Source organism: Prinia subflava, chromosome 5 (genome assembly GCF_021018805.1).
Source record: "Prinia subflava isolate CZ2003 ecotype Zambia chromosome 5, Cam_Psub_1.2, whole genome shotgun sequence".
NCBI classification, from domain to species: Eukaryota; Metazoa; Chordata; class Aves; order Passeriformes; family Cisticolidae; genus Prinia; species Prinia subflava.
This window is the reverse complement of record NC_086251.1, coordinates 59,420,274-59,437,805: the sequence shown is the minus strand read 5'-3', so window position 1 is coordinate 59,437,805 and position 17,532 is coordinate 59,420,274. Positions and strand designations below refer to the sequence as shown.

General features: G+C 46.6%; 1 protein-coding gene across 3 annotated transcripts in view; it reads right to left on the bottom strand.

Moving 5' to 3' along the window:
* Positions 1-17,532, bottom strand: part of SLC35F4 (solute carrier family 35 member F4) — a 109,854-nt gene continuing 92,322 nt past the window's right edge. For 2 of the 3 annotated variants that reach the window (XM_063399610.1, XM_063399611.1), the window contains 5 exons: positions 11,267-11,486; positions 5,539-5,664; positions 4,255-4,447; positions 2,861-2,950; positions 1-1,080 (listed from right to left, as the gene is read on the bottom strand). In XM_063399610.1, the coding sequence (XP_063255680.1) occupies positions 839-1,080; positions 2,861-2,950; positions 4,255-4,447; positions 5,539-5,664; positions 11,267-11,486 (871 nt within the window). In that variant the 3' untranslated portion in view covers positions 1-838. The remainder of the gene's footprint in view (positions 1,081-2,860; positions 2,951-4,254; positions 4,448-5,538; positions 5,665-11,266; positions 11,487-17,532) is intronic. The other variant, XM_063399612.1, reaches the window with a different exon arrangement.

Below are 17,532 nucleotides of genomic sequence, written 5' to 3'. Positions count from 1 at the left end.
ACCAAAATTTGCCAAATTTCTCCAATTCCATTCATGAAATCAGGGTAGAAATGTTAATAAAGAGAAAGGAGAAGAATTGGAAGAAATGAAATCAGAACAAATAATAGAGGAAAATTTTGAAAGCAAGGGAAAACAGTAAACATGAATAGGATGACAAGAAGAGCAGGGAAAGGGAGCCAAGGCTTCCCAATGAATCTTCATTGAAATCTCCAGATTTCATTCCCTTTCCTGAAAGGAAATTTATCCAAATTCCAGCACCTCTTCTATAAAGGTGATCTTGGAAAGAAGCATTGCTTAGTGTGGTCTGGGAGGAGAGGCCTCATATTCTGCACATAATGGAATATTTATTCTGATAATAATTGGGAATACCAATGCAAACATCAGTGCCTTTCAGAAATGAATTCTCCAAATTCTAGGAGAGGTCTTAAATGCTTTTCCAAGCAGTTGAAAATGCTGCCTTGCTGAAAGGGCCTTTCATCTGAAATAAATCAAGATGTTAAATTTTGAGATTTAGCTGGAAATATTCACGATTTGTATCCTCCGAAATGGCTCTACTTCTACCAGTAAAGAGAGATAAACAATGCAAATTTCACCCCCATTTTAAACTCACCAGCCCTGAAAGACACAAGCTTAAACGTTTGTTTATTATAAAAGATTTTATTGTAGTTATTTACACCCGTTCCTTGTTAAGTGTATAAATGTAAACATTTATTATAGATGTATTTCTCTTATGTTACAGCTCACCCCCTGCTCAGGTTGGATGACATTGTTTGAAGCATACAGGTGGTGAGGAGAGTTCAGCCATATTCACAGAATACACAGGGAGAGCCCTCCAGCCCTACGCCAGCGGGATGGACACTGTCCCGTTGGCTCTGCTCCTGCTCCTCGTGTGGACGCTGGATTCCGTGATGTCCTCGGAGTGATCCTCGCTCTTCTTCTCCTTCAGGCTGTTGATGAACCTCAGGGTGATCTCGTCCCACTCCTCGGGCAGCAGCATGAGCAGGAAGCCCACGCAGATGATGATGGTGGCGCCCAGCCGCACCACGCTGAAGATCATCTTGTGCTTCAGCAGGTCCACGGCTGCGAGGAGAGGGAACAGCAGCGGTGTCAGGGCAGCAGCAGGGATGGATGGAGGCACCAGGAGCAGCCTGGCACAGCCCTGGGACCCTCTGTGCTGCACTCTGGGCCTGACAGTGGCCGTGGGGATCTCAAATCTGCCTGAGTTTGATCTGACAGTGCAGTACTGGAGGTGCCACAGCTCCTCTGTCCCTCACCACCTTGTCCAGGATCTGAGTGAGCCTGGAGGGGTTGGATTAAGCCTCAGGATTTCCATGGTGAAGGGTCTGTGAGGGGGCTGGGAAAGGGGCTCAGCCTGGAGAAAAGGAGGCTCAGGAGGGCCTTCTTGCTCTCTGCAAGAAGAGGGTGGGGCTCAGGCTCTGCTCCCAGGGAACAAGGGACAGCACAAAGGGGAAAGACTCAAGCAGGGACAGTGTCAGGTTATGTCACCAAAAAAAAAAAAGTGTATTCTATTTCAGCTGTAGAAAGCAGTTGGGGGATGGTTTCTTTTTTCTTTATCTCTTGTAACTCCAGGGGGGAGGGGGTGGATGCCTTCTGATAACAGACCAGCTGTTAAAACCAGGTGGGGCAGTGTTTCTTATCTCGTTCATCAACCTCATCCACCCTCGGGGATATCTTCTGTTAATGGGCCATTGAGGCTCACCAGTGCCATCACACATTACATCATCCATTGGGAGATGCTCCACCCAGTGAGGGAGGAGCCAACCATTACCTACCCAGATAAAAATGGGGACACAGGGACCCCAGACATTCCTCTTTTCCACTGGATTCCCAGAGGAAGACTGGACCCATCTCACCACCACTGAACCTGTCTGCAGGATCATCTCTGCTCCAACAGAACCACATCTGTCACTGCAGGAGGATTTATTTGGACTGCTTCCAACACCCTGACCAACAGAGGTCATACCTCTGACTCTGTCAGGATTTTCTAGGACTTTTGTTTGTTTGCTTTCTTGCGTTTTTTTGGGGTTTTTTTTGTATTACTGCATTTGTATTTTTTAATATTCTTAGTAAAGAATATTCCTATTCCCATATTTTTTGCCTGAAAGCTCCTAATTGCAAAATTGTAATAATTTGGAGGGAGGGGGTTTTACATTCTCCATTCCAGGGGAAACTCAGGTTTCCCCTGACAGATACCTGTCTTTCCAAACCAAGACAGACAGATATTAACAAAAAATTCTTTGCTGAAAGACTGGTAAGGCACAGGCACAGGCTGCACAGGGCAGTGGTGGAGTCACCATCCCTCAAAGTGTCCAAAAAATGAGTGGACATGGCACTTTCCTATATATTTCACTTTCTTTTAGTGAGCATGGAGATATTTGGTTGAAGGTTGGACTTGACCACCTTGGGGGTTGTTTCCAACCTTACTGAACCTGTGATTCTGTGATTCCTGAGACGGAAGGCCCTTTATGGTGACTCTTTATCCACAACAGGCTGCATCTCAGGCTGCAGGAACCAGGGATGGGGAGAGAGCAGCACATGGGCCAGAGAGCTCCAGGTGCCTCCAGGCCCGGCCTCCCAGCTCCACCAGCAGCACCCACAGCACACCTGAGCCCTCAGGCAGCCTCCCACAGGCACTGTTCCACACCTGCATTCCCCTAAAACCAGATTGTTTCTGATGCTCAGAGTGACGAGGCTGAGGAGACTGAAGAGCAGAGACAGAGGCTGTTCAAGACAGGACTCTGGAGTAAATTTCCACCCAAGGAATTATTTAAGCAATAAAACTGCTTCCTGAGTTCCCAAGGGCCCGTTTTGCCAGCAGCAGCAGCCGTGGCAGTGGTACCTGCATTCCCAGGGACGCTGAGCACGGTGCCGATGGAGATCAGGATGGGGTAGGTCAGCACCACCCCAACGTTAACCAGGATGTTGAAAGCTAGGGAAAAACAGAGAAAATAGTACATGAAAATGGGGGGAAACACCAGAGTGAGACATTTCTTCTCCACCTTGACCCTACAGGCACAATATTAATATTAATATTTGATATTAAGTACCTACAATGAGGGAGTTGTCACAAAGTGATTGATTTTTGGTTTTTTCTATATGAGTGTGAAATGAGGGGAAATTCTTCAGAGAGGAATGGGGAGGGATGGATGGCCTTTCTCAAACTATAATACTGAGGTTATCACACTCATATTCCATGGATTTGCACAGGCTTTAATCAGGTACAAAAAACCTGGTCTTTTGTTATTTTAGGGTTTTGTTACATGACAGCACTCCCAGAGAGCTCCAATTTCCTTGAAAGATTAAAAAAACCCCTTAAAGTTTGCTTAAGTTTCTTTAACCTTTCCTTGAAAGATTAGAAGCAAACTTAAGTTTTTGATCATCCACCACCCAGTCCTGCTGCTGAGTCCCCTGCATAAGGTTAGGTTTATACACTTGGGTGACAAATTATCCCTAAATTTGGTCCCCTAGGAGCTCACAGGGCAGCTGCAGCTGTGGTTAGAGCAGCCCAAGGTGCTCACAGCAGCTCAGCTGCCAGCCTGGCCACAGCTCAGGATGGGATGGGCAATGACATTCTCTTTGCTTCCATTTAATAAACATGTAGTGAGACAAAAACCTCTTCAATTATGGAATAAAAGAGACTTTACCAAAGGAAAGGATGTTGTTATATGTGGAAATTAAAATGCCCCTGGGCTGAATCCAACAGATATTTTGCTGGCAATTCTGGCTTACAAACAGGGAGCCTTATGTCAGCTCTGCCCAGAGCCTGCAGCACCCTAGAAAGGTGCTCCAGCCTGGGGGTGCCCCTGTCAGTGCTCAAACATCTCCCAGGAGCTGAGTGGGAACATGCAGCCCCTTGAAATGGGATTTGCAGCACTCAAGCTGTGCCAGATACGGGGGCATTGGTGTGGAACTATGGCAGGGATGAAAAAATGGGCAATTAGTAGTGCTGCTTCATGTTTACTCCCTGCTATTACTGTTAATTATTAATTATTATTAATTATAACTATGCTTACATATCAATTATTAATTGCATATCAATTAATAGTAATGTTTCATGAAGTGTAATGAAAAATATGAATCATTTCTAAGGAGCACCAGGACCAGAATTAATCCATGAGAGAGCTCTGCTGCTTAAGGGGACAGGGGGAAATTGTTTGTGCACAAGGCTGATTTTACACAGGGTTGGAGGGGTAAAAACCTAGAAAAATAAACAATTATTTTTTTATCACTTACCCAACCAGAGGCCAGCTACTCCACACAGGTAACCCCACGGCACAGCAGAGAAGGGGTACCAGAACTCCACTTTGGTGAAGTAGAGGATGATGGGGGTGATGGAGATGAAGATGAAGTTGAAGAAGCCCAGGGTGGACACGAAGTGAGCTGCTTCCCCAAAGTTTGCACTCCCAAGAAACATTTTGAACAAAACCTGGAGAGAAGAGGAGGGGGGGGGTTTAGATTCCATGTCTGTCATGGAAGCACTCCATTCCCTTGGGGAGAGTGGAGCAAAGGAGAACACACCACAGCCCAGCCCTTTTCCTACACAAGAGTCTTTCAAGGGGGTCTTGGGTGGGATTTCTGTGCCCTTTCCTGTATTTTAGCACCACAGCTTTACCACGGGGATGGCTGAGTCTGTGTAACAAAGCTTTCCACAAAATACCACAAGGAGCAAGTGTAGAATAACCCAGGAAAAACCCAGAATAAACCAAGAACCCAAGGACACACCATTCCTGCAATGAATGTAGAGGATTTGGGCTGAGTATGGCAACGCTGGGATTTGGGAGGAGACTCCAGTGACTTCCACAGCATGACCCAGCTGTGAGAGGAAAACCAGCCTGGAAGGGCTCACTCTGTGAGAATTTGTCCTCTGTGAGCCTAAATTCATGAACTCTGAGTGACCTGTGAAAGGCCACAACACATTTATGAGTCAGACAAGCGAGGTCTAAAGCTGCAAGGGCAGCTTCTGACCCTGCCACAGCTCGCTCCAAACCCAGCTGAAAACAAACCCAGCCACGCTCAGTCCAGCCTGTTCTGAGACACAGAATCTCTGCCCTTCCCAGCCCTCACCTTCCAGAGCAGCATCTCCTCCAGGCAGAAGTGTCTCTAATGAATTGCCTGTGCCAGGCTCTCACCAGGGCTCCGAGGACAGCATGTGCCAGGGAGCTGCAGGGCACACCTGGGATGAGTTTGCCACCGTGGCTCTCCTCCCTGCTGTGCATGGAAAGCCCCTTTGAAAAGTGCTGATAAACTCTGTTGTCATGATTTAACAATGAACTGAAACTCCTCGTGGCGTGGCAGTGGAGATTTCATTAAAGGCTCATCAAGAAAAGCCATTCTGGGTAATTGGCAGATGACAGCTAATTACCCTCACAGCAGATTTTGTGACATTGTCACAACACGAGTGACGCAGGAGTGACGAGTAGAAGAAAAAATTTATTTTACAGCAATTCTCTTTGTGTTTGTGTCTTTTCAACAGCCAATGTCAATGAATTTAGGTGCCAACAAACAGTTGTGACCCACCTTGTAGAGTGCAGACGTGGAGGCCGATCCCACGGCGTAGGCCACCCCGATTATGGAATCACCCTGGAAACCATCTGCATATGCCATCATTACAATCCCTGTGATTGCCATGATTGCTGCCACTATCTGCACAGACAAAGCAAAGCAGTGAGAAGCTGAGATCATCACTGGGAGGGGCTTCTCATGAGCGTCATTACCCACTTGCTCTGACCTGGAGCTTTCTTGTTTTCCCTTAAATAGGAAAGCTCGTGGGAGGGATGTAAAGCACAATGGAAGTGTGTGCACTGACAGGGATGTGGATCTACAGCACTGCACATTCTGCTGGGGCCCACTGACAGGACATCCACCATTATGCATTTTGTGAGCTAAACATCCCCTTTGCAGAGGTGAAGGAATTTTAAGGCATCAAGCTCTACTGTACAACAAGAGAAATATTTAGTTATGCCACCAATTTGACTTGAAATGCAAACATTAGATGGCCAAATATCCTGGAAATTTAGTCCAGGGGAATGAGCCCTGTATTTTGGAATACCAGGGTACCACAGGGAGCTCTTCCAGCTGTTTTGGCTGTGCCCTGACAGCTTTTTTTGGACAGACATGACCAAATTTCTTCATGAAGCCTTTACCTTTGTGCTTAGGTTTTTGGCCTCATTTGAAAATCCCAGAGAGAGCATCTAAGGAGCTTCAAAGAAAAAGAACAAGAATCATTAACTACACCACATCTGAAATACTGGGTCTTGACTCCAAGAACCTTAAGGAAGTGGTAGGGACCCCAAAGAGTTTTATTCTTTAAAAAACTCCCCCTCTCCACCTAATTGCCCTCAGCAGGTGAATGTGAAGTGTGAATTTCAAAGACACCGAATCCCCAACTTCCATGGAGTGTTTCCTGAGCCAGTGCACAACTCCTGAGCCAACACCAACATGACATGGGCACCCTGCCTCTTGAAAACATCACTGAACTTCATTTAAGAAATATTTAGTCCTGGATAAACCTAAGTTTCAGCCCACAGACTTCAAAGGCTTCATCTTGACCCAAACATGTGCCCTTCTGTGAAACAGCCTTTCAGAGCTCACAGTTTGATCAGGAGTCCCAGAAAACCACTGACATTATCCCAAGCAGATGAGAGCCAGAATGAGGAAATAAGCACAAAAAATTCCCACAAAATAACTTCAGTAAAGCAAAACCACGTTTCAAGGGACACACAGGACAGGGACACACAACTGACTCAGGTGAAGGTGTTCCCACACAGGGGACAATGGGGAACCCAGAATCACCTCCCAGGGCAGGGCCAATCTCTGAGACTCCAGGCAGAAATGTCAGTGTTCCTAAATCCCACAGGAATCCGGGCCAACATCTTCCCAGGAAAACTCATCTCTGGGTGCAGCTTTCAGTCCTTCCCCCTCACCATCAGCCCTATTTCACCAGTCCCTGAGGCACCCTGGTGCCCCCAGCACATGGCAGGGGCTGTGCCAAAGTCACAAACCCCACTGCAGGTCTGTAGTGACATGTAAAACACTCTAACTCCAAGATACAAAACCTGAAGGTGTCACTGACACTTGTAAATTCAGCACGAAACGGCAGCTGAAACCCAGGATCCAGTGCCATGGGCTGGAGCCCCCTGTGGAATTGGAGTCTCTCAGCGTGTGATGAGATCTGGGAGGGTTTTAGCAAGAGGGGGACAGGAGGTTTTCCCCTTTTCCTTCCCAGGATAACACATTCCAGCAGCTGGGCCATCCTGGGAGACAGCACAGAAGTCCCAGCCTGGAGGCAATGCCAAAGGACAGCCAGGACTCGCAGACACCCACAGCCTCTCCTGTGAGTGTCCAGAGCCTGCCCTGCCTGGCTGCCTTCCCCTCAGGCTGCACTACACATCCTGCCCTGCACAGAAATTCAGGATTTCAGCTTCAGCTGGAGTATTTCCAGCAGTGTGTCTGTCTCAGAAGGCAAAACAGAAGAGTCCAACGTGGCAATGCCCTCCTTCCAAGGGCAAGGATGGAGATTTAACTCCTGGTGCCCTCACTGCCCAGTCCTTTCCTTGTGTCAGTGAAAATGAATAGATCCATCACCCCCTTTCTTCCTGTCATGAAAAACTCACTCTCAAGTCTGTCTAAACCAAATTCAGAGAGCCAGATTCCTAATTTAATCAAATATTTATAAAGCCAAGCACTTTTTTTCCCCTGAAACAACTAAAATGATGGACACATGTGGAGCATCAACACCTCCTGAGACGTAAGTAAGACCTGAGACTGAAAACAGCAAAAACATTATTTAAATTTCATGCTCAAGGCTCCTCCTGTATGTTACATACCAGGGCATCAGCACAGCTGACCTGTGCCTGCCTCAGGTGTTGGCTTTGGAAAGCTGAGTTCACATCTGCAGGCTGCTCTGCAAGGTCACAGGGAAGCAAAGGTGGCTGTCAGCTCATTAAATGAGGCTTTTAATTAATGGAAGAGTGTAATAACTCTCTTTTGGAGCCTCCTAGGTGAGGAATGAAATTAGCTTGCCTCTTTTTTTCCTTTTTTTCCTTGAAAGAGAGCAAGGCCAACCCACGGTTTATCAGAAATATTTTTTTTTCTATGAGTAGCACAGCAGAAAATGAGGTGTGAAGAATCCCAGAATGGTTTGGGTTGGAAGAGAACTTAAAGATCATCCATTTCCAACCCCCTCACTATCCTTCCACTATCCCAGGTTAGTGGAAGCCCTGTCCCAGCCCTGTCCAGCCTGGCATTGAACACCTTCAGGGACGGGGAAGGAACCTCTCTCCGGGCTAAAGTCAACATTTTCAGGGGAGAAAAATGTTCCTAAACTACTCTGTACCTACCTAAAAAACATTGATTTAACTCCACACATGGAGCCCAACCAAGGGCTTAAATATGTAAATATATAAGCATGTGTCTAAATCTAAGGAGCACAAGCCAGCAGAACTACTCAAATATGTAAAGTCTTTTAAATATTTGTGCTTGCTTTGAGCCAAAGCTGTCTGGACTTCCCAAAGTGTAACACAGAGACGTTATTAATTTGAGAGAGAGATGTTCAGAGGTGTCCAAGCAAAGGTCAGGGTGCAGGCAGGGATGGTTCTGTGTGCCCTTGCCCAGGGCAGGAGGTACTTCAAGGTACCTGAGCTCTACCTGCACTACTTTTATAGATAAATAGAATCAGAGAATTGCTAAGGTTGGAAAAGACCTCACCGAGTCCAACCCTTCACCAAACACTGCCAGATCCTCCACTAAATTGTGTCCCAGGCACCACATCTCCACATTTTCTGAACACTTCCAGGAATGGTGACTCCACCACTTCCCTGGGCAGCCTGTTCCAGAGCCTGACCACCCTTTCTGTAAAGAAATCTTTCCTAGTACCCAACCTAAACCTCCCCAGGTGTTTTTCTCTCTCTGGGTGCTACAGCTGATGCCACGTGGCTCTCCCTGCAGAACACACACTTGGGGTGCCTCAAACACAGCCACAGCAGCTGAAACTTTGTGTGCAGCCCTTCTGCAGTTCTTCAGTGCTCCCAAAGGTGGGATTGTGCCATTCCATGGGGTGGCCAGCAAGACAGGTTTGCCTTCAGACGTGGCATCTAAAAATGCAGCCCTGCAGCCTGGCTGGCAGCTGCTTTCAGGTGTGAGGAAGGGTGCCAGGGGATCAGGGGGATGTCAGGCAGCTGCCACATGCCCGTGGGCATCCCTGGGCAGTTTGGGGACTGCTGCAGCCACTCTGGGCAGACAGGGAGCTGGGAATGTGCCACAGAGCCACTGCTGGCCCAGGCACTGGAGCAGCCCCACCTCGATGCAACTCGGATGCACCCGACAGCCCTGGAGCTCTGGAAGAGCTGCTGGGAGCTTGGAAAAGCTCCTGGGTGCAGAGTTTTTCCACAAAAACATGGCTCAGGGTATAGGATTAAACCTTTATTTCGTTTCATGTCCTTGCTGGCCAAATAACCCAATTCCTGCTGCTCTCCGAGGGGCTGCGGGCGAGGGCAGCTGAGGCATTCAGAGCACGAAAAGCTGGATCTGTGCTGCTCTGCTGTATTTTAGCTCTCAAACACTCTCCTGCGTGGTTATTAACATCATTAAGTGTTATTCTTGTCAGGAGAGCAGCTGGAAAATGCTGTGAATTACCTCTCCAGCAATCGGCATCCAGGCTCTGCCAGCAAGCAGCGAAATCCAGTTTATGTGCAGGATTTGCTGCTCACTTTTCCCTCCAGCTTTTTCCTGTGTGAACCCCATGGTGTTTACAGCACTCATACTAATGCATATTTATGGCAACCTTTTTTTAGTCAGTGAAAAATAAATAATAACTGAAAATAGCTTTTATTTCTAGGGGTTTTTTTAACAGAGCAGGCTAGGAGAGCATGAGAGCTCTGCTTGCTCTCCCAGGAAGATGTTGCTTTGAGCTGAAAATTAGCTTAAAGGGTACAAAATGCTCAATTTCTTCAGATGATCAAGGGGCAGAGGGGGGTAGTTACTGCTCCTGTTATTTCTGGAGAGAACTGAGGGGTTTACACCCTGTTTATTCTTTGAGTCAGTCAGTGGGCTGAGGGTGGGTCACATTCACCTGATCTTTCTGTATTTTCAGCTGCCTGTGAAATTGATATCCAGGTGTCTGCCTTTACCTTGAAGCACTGGCTCCCCCCCTCAGCCTGGCAAGCACAGAGCTCTGCTCAGTGTCCTGGTGGCTGCTCCAAAAGCCAGATGAGATACCTGTACAACAGGATGTCTTTTCCCTTCATTTCTGAACCCTTCCATCACATTATTAATAAAAAAAAAATTAAAAAAAAAGAAAGAAAGAAAAAGAAAAAAGCTGCTGTGCCCATTTTCAAAAACCAAACTGACTTAGATGAGTGTCCTGATCCTTCACACTTTCCATGGAAGTTAAATCCAGCTGCTGCTGGTCCCTTCTGGTCTCAGCCACCACACCTGGCCCCACCCAGTGCCTAATGAAGTTCAAGGTTTTCAATAATTCAGTCAGGATTGTGCCCAACACGACCTTGAGCCATTTCAGAGGGGAATCTGCATCAATGAAGTAGCAGAAATCCTCACTGCTCCTCATCCAAGGTGTGAAGCCAACAGTTTAAATTGCATGTGTAAATTTAAATTGGTGTATGTTGGGAGATGTATGTATAGAAAAATTACACAAGTTTGCTTTTCCCAGATCCAGAACATTTTGTTCGAGTTCTGTTTTAAACTTTTTCAGGGTCCATTTTAGCACCAGTGAGTCCTGTAATGCTTCAGAGCAAAATGCACCTCCACACAAGAGAGCTGTGTTAATTTCAAAGCAATTTTGGCATATGCACATGTAAATATGTGTGAGAAAAGTGATATGATAGCACAAGAAAAATACATCACACATTGAAAAACATCTGTCTACCCAAACAAGGAATTAAACTGCTTTGGTTAGAACCTAAGCATTCATCACCAAGTTTAAAATAAAATTAACTAAACTTCAGCACAATAAGCCAAGACAGAATAGGTTTATATGAAACTGGAAGTTCTTCTATTGTAATTCATCAAGTTACACCTGGCTGTAATAGCTCCTTGCAATTCCCACACTGAATTCCCTCCTGAAGTTCTGAGGTCTCTAACTGATCCTGAGGCTGCATCATAAAACTAAATGAGAAAGGTTTTTATGGTCTACACCCCAGTGCAGCAGTGCTATGGCAGCACCATGGCTGATGGCTGTAAGTGCAATTATGAAAACATGAGAGAGTGGAAAAGGAGGCACGTTCATTACCCTTGCTCCCATGAACCTGTCTTTGAGCACAATCCAAGAAAGCAAGAAGACAAAAGCTTTGTTACAACAGAACAGGGCAGAGACGTCTGTGGCTGTGAGCTTCTTTAAAGCCAGTAAATACAGGTAGTTAGTCAAAGTCCACAGAATAGAAAAGGGAGCAGTCCTTTTAAGAAAGAGTTTCAGCGTCAGACCGTCTTCACCAAAAATCCGACTGCATTCCCTACGGAAAGAAAAGAGTTTCAGTCTCAGCCAGGGTTTTCCTAAGCATTCACTCCAGCACAACAAACATTCATTAGGCTTTTCTCGTGCTTTTCCTAACTACTCCACACGCCCAAGAGAATCCGTGACTTCATTCACACAGGGACAACAACCCACAATCTTCTCAAAACAGCAATTCCGCAAGAAGAAAAGACGTAACTTACCTGGAATAATCACACTTTGTGCAACAATAAACCCAGGGACTCACACACAGAAATGAAGGTTATCTGTAATGTTCCTACAGCTCCCAGACTGCCTTCAAGGCCATGAGCACAGGGATTAGAATCACCTTTTTTTCTCAGTAGCTTGCCAATTTCCTTTTTTTTTTTTTTGCGTTGCTCCAAGCCCTGTTTTCATTCTTGTTGAAATATATATTTTTTTTTGTATGGTCAAGAAAGTTTTAAGATTTGCCTAAAGATACTCAAAAAGACTGCCAGACACATCAGCATGGTGGGGATAGGAGCCACTAGGCAGTGGGAGTGAGCCAGGCAAACAGGAGTGTGGGAGAAGGAGGGAAAAGGGAGGGAAAGGAATTTAACAGCTTCATTTTACTGTACAGGGAAAAGCTGTGTTTTCTAGGAGGATTAAATCACAAACCCCCCCAGCTTCCCAAACACAGTGTCACACACAGCTCAAGTGAGCTGTTTGCTTCTTAGGATTTCAGGAATCTCTGCCTTTCCCAGACTGGGAAGGGCATTTTTTAGCAACTCCTAAAAAACATCTGCACTCTTGGTTGGTATTCCTGAAGATATTCCCAGTGTGCTTCCCTCCTTGGCATGGCAGGCTCCCTGACACTGCTTAAAACATGGCAAGTCCCACAAGTGATCCTAAAAAGCAGTGGAGTGAACCAAGGCACCCTCAACCTGCAGCACATCCTTCCAAGGAAAGGGACATGGAGGGAATAATCCAAATGCCCTGAGGCCCTGGGGCTCCAAAGTGCTCACAGCCAAACATGGGTGTGTTTGGAAGAGTGCTAAAGCAGTCAGTATGAAGAACTAATTAGAAATTTCAAAGACTGTGCTGCAGTGTGATGTCAAAAATGTTTGCTGTTTGGGGATGGTCTGGTAATTATCCTGATCTGGAAGACAAAATTGTTTTTAGGGCCCCTTAACCATTTTTTACTAATCCTTGGGGATTTTGCTGTTAAAGACATCACAGTTTTTTACTCGTAAGATTGGAAAACATCACTCTCATTTTGAGGAAAGTAGAATAACAACATCTATGTAATAACTGAGATCAGCTACATCTTAACCTAAATGGTTTTATAATACTACTCAATAATCACTCATTTCCTGATGCCAGTAAGACAATCTGGTGTACAAAGCAGTCATTTCTGATAATAATAAATTCCATTCTCAAATTCTGTGTAACAAGTTAACACTCAGGCTGGTGGATCTGCTAATTATCTCCTTCACTCCAGTTGACCTCAATGCTCTCAGGAGTGCTGTTCACCAAAGATCAGGATAAAAATGTTTAAAATATAAAAAAAGAACAGCTGTGGGTGTGCATCATTTATCTGAGATGCAAAGCAAACACTCGGTGAAGCAAATAAATCAATGCCTAACTTTGATGGCAGGCTTTTGTAGCTCTGATTTCAACAGGAGCTAGGGGTGACAAGTTTCCCTGTGTGAGAAGGGACTCACTGGCAGCACTTCAGTGTTCCTTGGCACGCAGGTACAGCAGTTTACCTTTACAGGATGCTTCCCCTTGAGACTCAGGGGGGTGCAAAGGGCGATTCTGGGCTCAAACTACATCTCACCTCAAGGCAGGTGGGTGCAGTGTGGCTGTGTCACCATTCCAGGGCACCATCCCCTGGCAGACTGCACTGTGGACTGCACACCCGTGTGGTGGCAATTCCATGTGGAATTCTGCCACCACTTCTGGGGCACGGCTGGATCTCTGTAAATCCAGCCTGCCTTGGGAGCTGTCAGGCTCTTAGAGGAAAGGAGACTGTGCTGTGTTAAAATAAGGTAGAAAGGTGCCTGGGCTGCCCCCAGAAACGCAGGGCACAGCAGGACCCTGATGCCAGAACGGGCCAGGTTTTGTTGTCCTGCAGGTCCCAGGGATGTCTGCACACAGACAAACCCAGAGCAGCGTGAGGAGGATGGATCCAAGGGCCCTGACAGTGTGAATCCTCAAAGGAGAAAGGCTCAGTGGTCATTACATTATTCTGGGTCAGATTAATTACTGTTCTGGGTCAGGTTATTACATTAATCTAGGCTATTTGGGATAATGTCTCTTATCTCTGAGTTCCCAGAAGCAGTGGGAGGGAGGAACAGAGATGCAGATCCAGGAAAAGAATCTGGAAATGCTTCACAGGCCCCAGGCAATGGGCTGCTTTAGCAGGTGGGAGAGCCTCCATCACACACAGCAGTGCCCAGACAAAACAGGGCTGGTGGTTCCTCAACTCTCAGTGAAGAAAATACAGCAAAGTCTCTGACAGGGTCGTGCTGAGACAGACTTGATGAATTCACCCCTGTGCTTAGGAGAGCTCCATGAATAATGCTCAGTCAATGAGGAGATAGGGAGAATACTTTATTTTCCCAGTCAGATCGCCCGAGGCTTTGTGAGGGCTGGTGGCTCAGTGGTTAACTCAGCCTCTTTGACATGCAACTAAAATTAAACTTGCAGGAGTCATCAGACATGACAGTGATTAAAACCTTGGGCTCAGGAGAGAGGGCTCCCTGGAACTCTCCCCACACAAATAAAGCTGCAGGCTGCTGACTTGGAGGCACAGACATGTCTAAGGGCAGCTGACCCTGAAACTACGACACAAACTGTTTCCAAATGCACAAGAGGTCTATTTAAAAACTGCCCTCTAACACAAATAACTCTTTTCACTTGCAGGTAGCCCTCAGCCATCAGCTCTGGGCAGCGTGCCATGCTCTCAGGAATTACAGCACTTCAGGCAGCCGTGAGGCTTTGCCTCTGACACCCAGCAAACAGCTCGTGTGCCCTCTCAGTTATTCTGATGCCAGGAGAACGGGTTTGTTCCCTCCTGACACACACTCCATCTGCCTCTGGAGTGAAATCCAGCTGCTGGATTTAAGCAGCTGACAAAACAAACCCCAGCAAACAGGCAGAGACCTGGGGCACAGGAACACAGAGAATGCAGTGACATCACCTGGGTTAGAACTTGGCAAGGCCACAGTGACATCAGGGCAGCAAATCACACAGCAGCACCTTCTGTGAGCACAAATTCAGGGCTTCTGCCTAAATGATGGCATCTGCAGCAATAAAACACCTCCCAGCTCCACTGCAGGGGACAGGCACCAAACTGAGTGTGGTTGAGCACCCTGTGAGCTGTGTCCCAGCACTGACTGAATCTGAACTGGCAGAAAGGGCCTGACAGCTCTCCCTGTCTGGTGGGGAGCTGCAGCAAAAGGAAAGGGAATTCTGCATGAAGCTCTCACACAAGCAGTGCCTGGCTCGGGGGCAGCACCAAGGCATGCTGTGTGCAGCAGGAATGGTCCAAGGGGAGCCCAGCTTTGTGCTGATGGTGCTCCTCATGTTTCCCCTGGAAAGCCCCTGGCAGAGCAGGGCTGGATTTGCAGTGCTGTTCCACAGGTGGCTGAGGGAGCTGGGCTGAGCTGCTGCTGCACACAGAGGGAGAGGTTTGTGGGTGAGAAACCTGCAGTGACACGTTTCATACACAAATATCAGCTACTTTTGGCTCAGCCTGCACTTCAAGTGATGCACACTTCTTGTTATCCAAGAAATCCAACTCTTCCAATGTGTTTTGTTCACACTGAACCTGCACCTACCAACCTTTCCCTGGCCATTGCCCCGAGGCTGGGAAGAGCCTGCAGCAGCAATCTCAGCTCTCACACCTGGCAGGAAGCTGCTCAGTGTCACAGCGTTTGTCCTTGGGAAGCCAAGGTGCCAGATGGGGAGGAAAAATGTACTGACATTGGAAATTTCACCCACCTACTCCACACCACAACTGCATCAGGCTCCCGAGTCAAGTCTGCAGTGTCTTCTGCTGAGGTAAACTCTGGCAGGGTTACATTTCCTATTTCTGAACTCCCTGAACTTCAGATCATCTTATCCAGTACCAATGGAAGGAGTTTCAAGCTCTTCATGTGGGACACAGCTTTTATTTACAATACTGAGGGGATACCAAGAGCTGTCCTCTGCCTCAAGACAACCAAGACACTTTACCTAAATGCAGCAGCCAGTTCACAACCATCAGTTATTTTCTCAGACCACAAGACTGGACCTCTAAGGTAAAGTGGGAAAGGTAAGAAACACACAATTTATAATCTCAAATATTACAATAATAGAATGCTGGAGTGGTTTGGATTGGGAGGAGCCTCAAAGCCCATCCAGTTCCAAACCCCTGCCATGGACAGGGACACCTTCCACTATCCCAGGCTGCTCCAAGCCCCATCCAACCTGGCCTGGAACACTTCCAGGGATCCAGGGGCAGCCACAGCTTCTCTGGGCAACCTGTGCCAGAGCCTGAACCCCCTCACAGTCAGGATTTCTTTTCAATATTTAATCTAAACCTGCCCTCTCTCAGTCTGAAGCCATTCCCCTTTCATGTTCTTCTCAAAAATCCATCTCTCTTGCAGCTTCTTTAGGTACTGACCACCCTAAACTTTCCAGAAAACCAATCTAAAGTTGAGGATTGAGGCTGCTGTCCTTCCAAGTGGGATTTATTAAAGGAGCAGTGGCTCTCTGCAGCTTTGCCAGCCTGGGGCAGCACTCTGCAAGTCACTCCCAGAATCACTGATCTCTGCCAAGATGTCACAGACATCGTTTGTTCAGATCCACTGGGAATATCTGCTGGACAAAATGTCTGATGTCTTTAAAGCTCCTAGAGAGTAACTACATCCTCCAGAAACACAAAGATAAATCACCTCTGGTCTCTCAGGAACGCCTGGGACTGCTGCAAATGGGTTTATTGACAAGAATTAGCTACAGCACAGGAATAAAACAGGCAAATGAAGCAGCAAGAAATCTTACAAAATGTAATAAAAAGCTTTGTAACAATAACACTGCTAAGAATACAAATCAGAAAAAATACACAAACAATCAATGCACGTTTGAAAACACCCCTGTTCTGCAGAGGAGGCTGGGTGAAATTAAACCTGTCTACAAGTTAAAACTAAAAATTTTCAATCCCTTAAGTCACCAAAAAATCGAGAGCTCATCCTGAGGAGATGCCCATCCTGTAAGAGTTTGGATAGTCAAGCTGTAGCATAGCACAGACCAAGTGAAATGATGAAATCATTATTCACCAGCAGTTACTTCCTCCTGGGGACTTGAGTTCCTGACATCTCTGGAATAAGAAATACTCTGGGAAGATTCCCATCAGCTCTAACACCAGTGTCCTTAGTGCTCACATTCACTGACCCACTGCAGATATTCCTGTGGCATTTAAGACAGTGTCCTCAACTTTAAAAGCTGAATTCTTAAGAGCTGGGGAAATCTATCAATTATTTAGTCACAGGAAATTTTTTTATGCGTTGCCCCAAAATTTTGCTCTGATAGAGATATAATCAATGAACCAACTGCAGGGGATTTACCTGCAGGGATATTTCTTCTCACCTGCTTCCTTATCTGTCGTGCAATTGTTATTACTTCACCCCACATGCAGAAGCCAAGCTGACACTGTTAATGTTCTCACAAACACTCCAGCAGAAATCTGAATGAAGCATCATTAACAAAGCACCAGGGTCTGCAGAGAAGCACTTAATTAAGTGCAACTGCTCAATTTCAGTCACGCTGATTTGACAGCAATGATAATTTAGGGCCAAATTACATCCCAGATCCTTGCAAAGAACAGCTGAGGGAAGAGTTTGGCCCTGCTGCACTGCAGCCTGAGGGTCACAGATGGGATTCCCTGCGTGCTCAGTGACAGCAGGAGCCAGGGATGAGCCCCGTGCTGGGTAATTCCTGGTGGAACAGACAATTCTGCTGGAGTCAGGCAGGTTGTTTTCCAAACAAGCCTGTACTGGAACAACAGAATTGTGTTCCAGCTCAGAATGACCCTGTGAATCTCC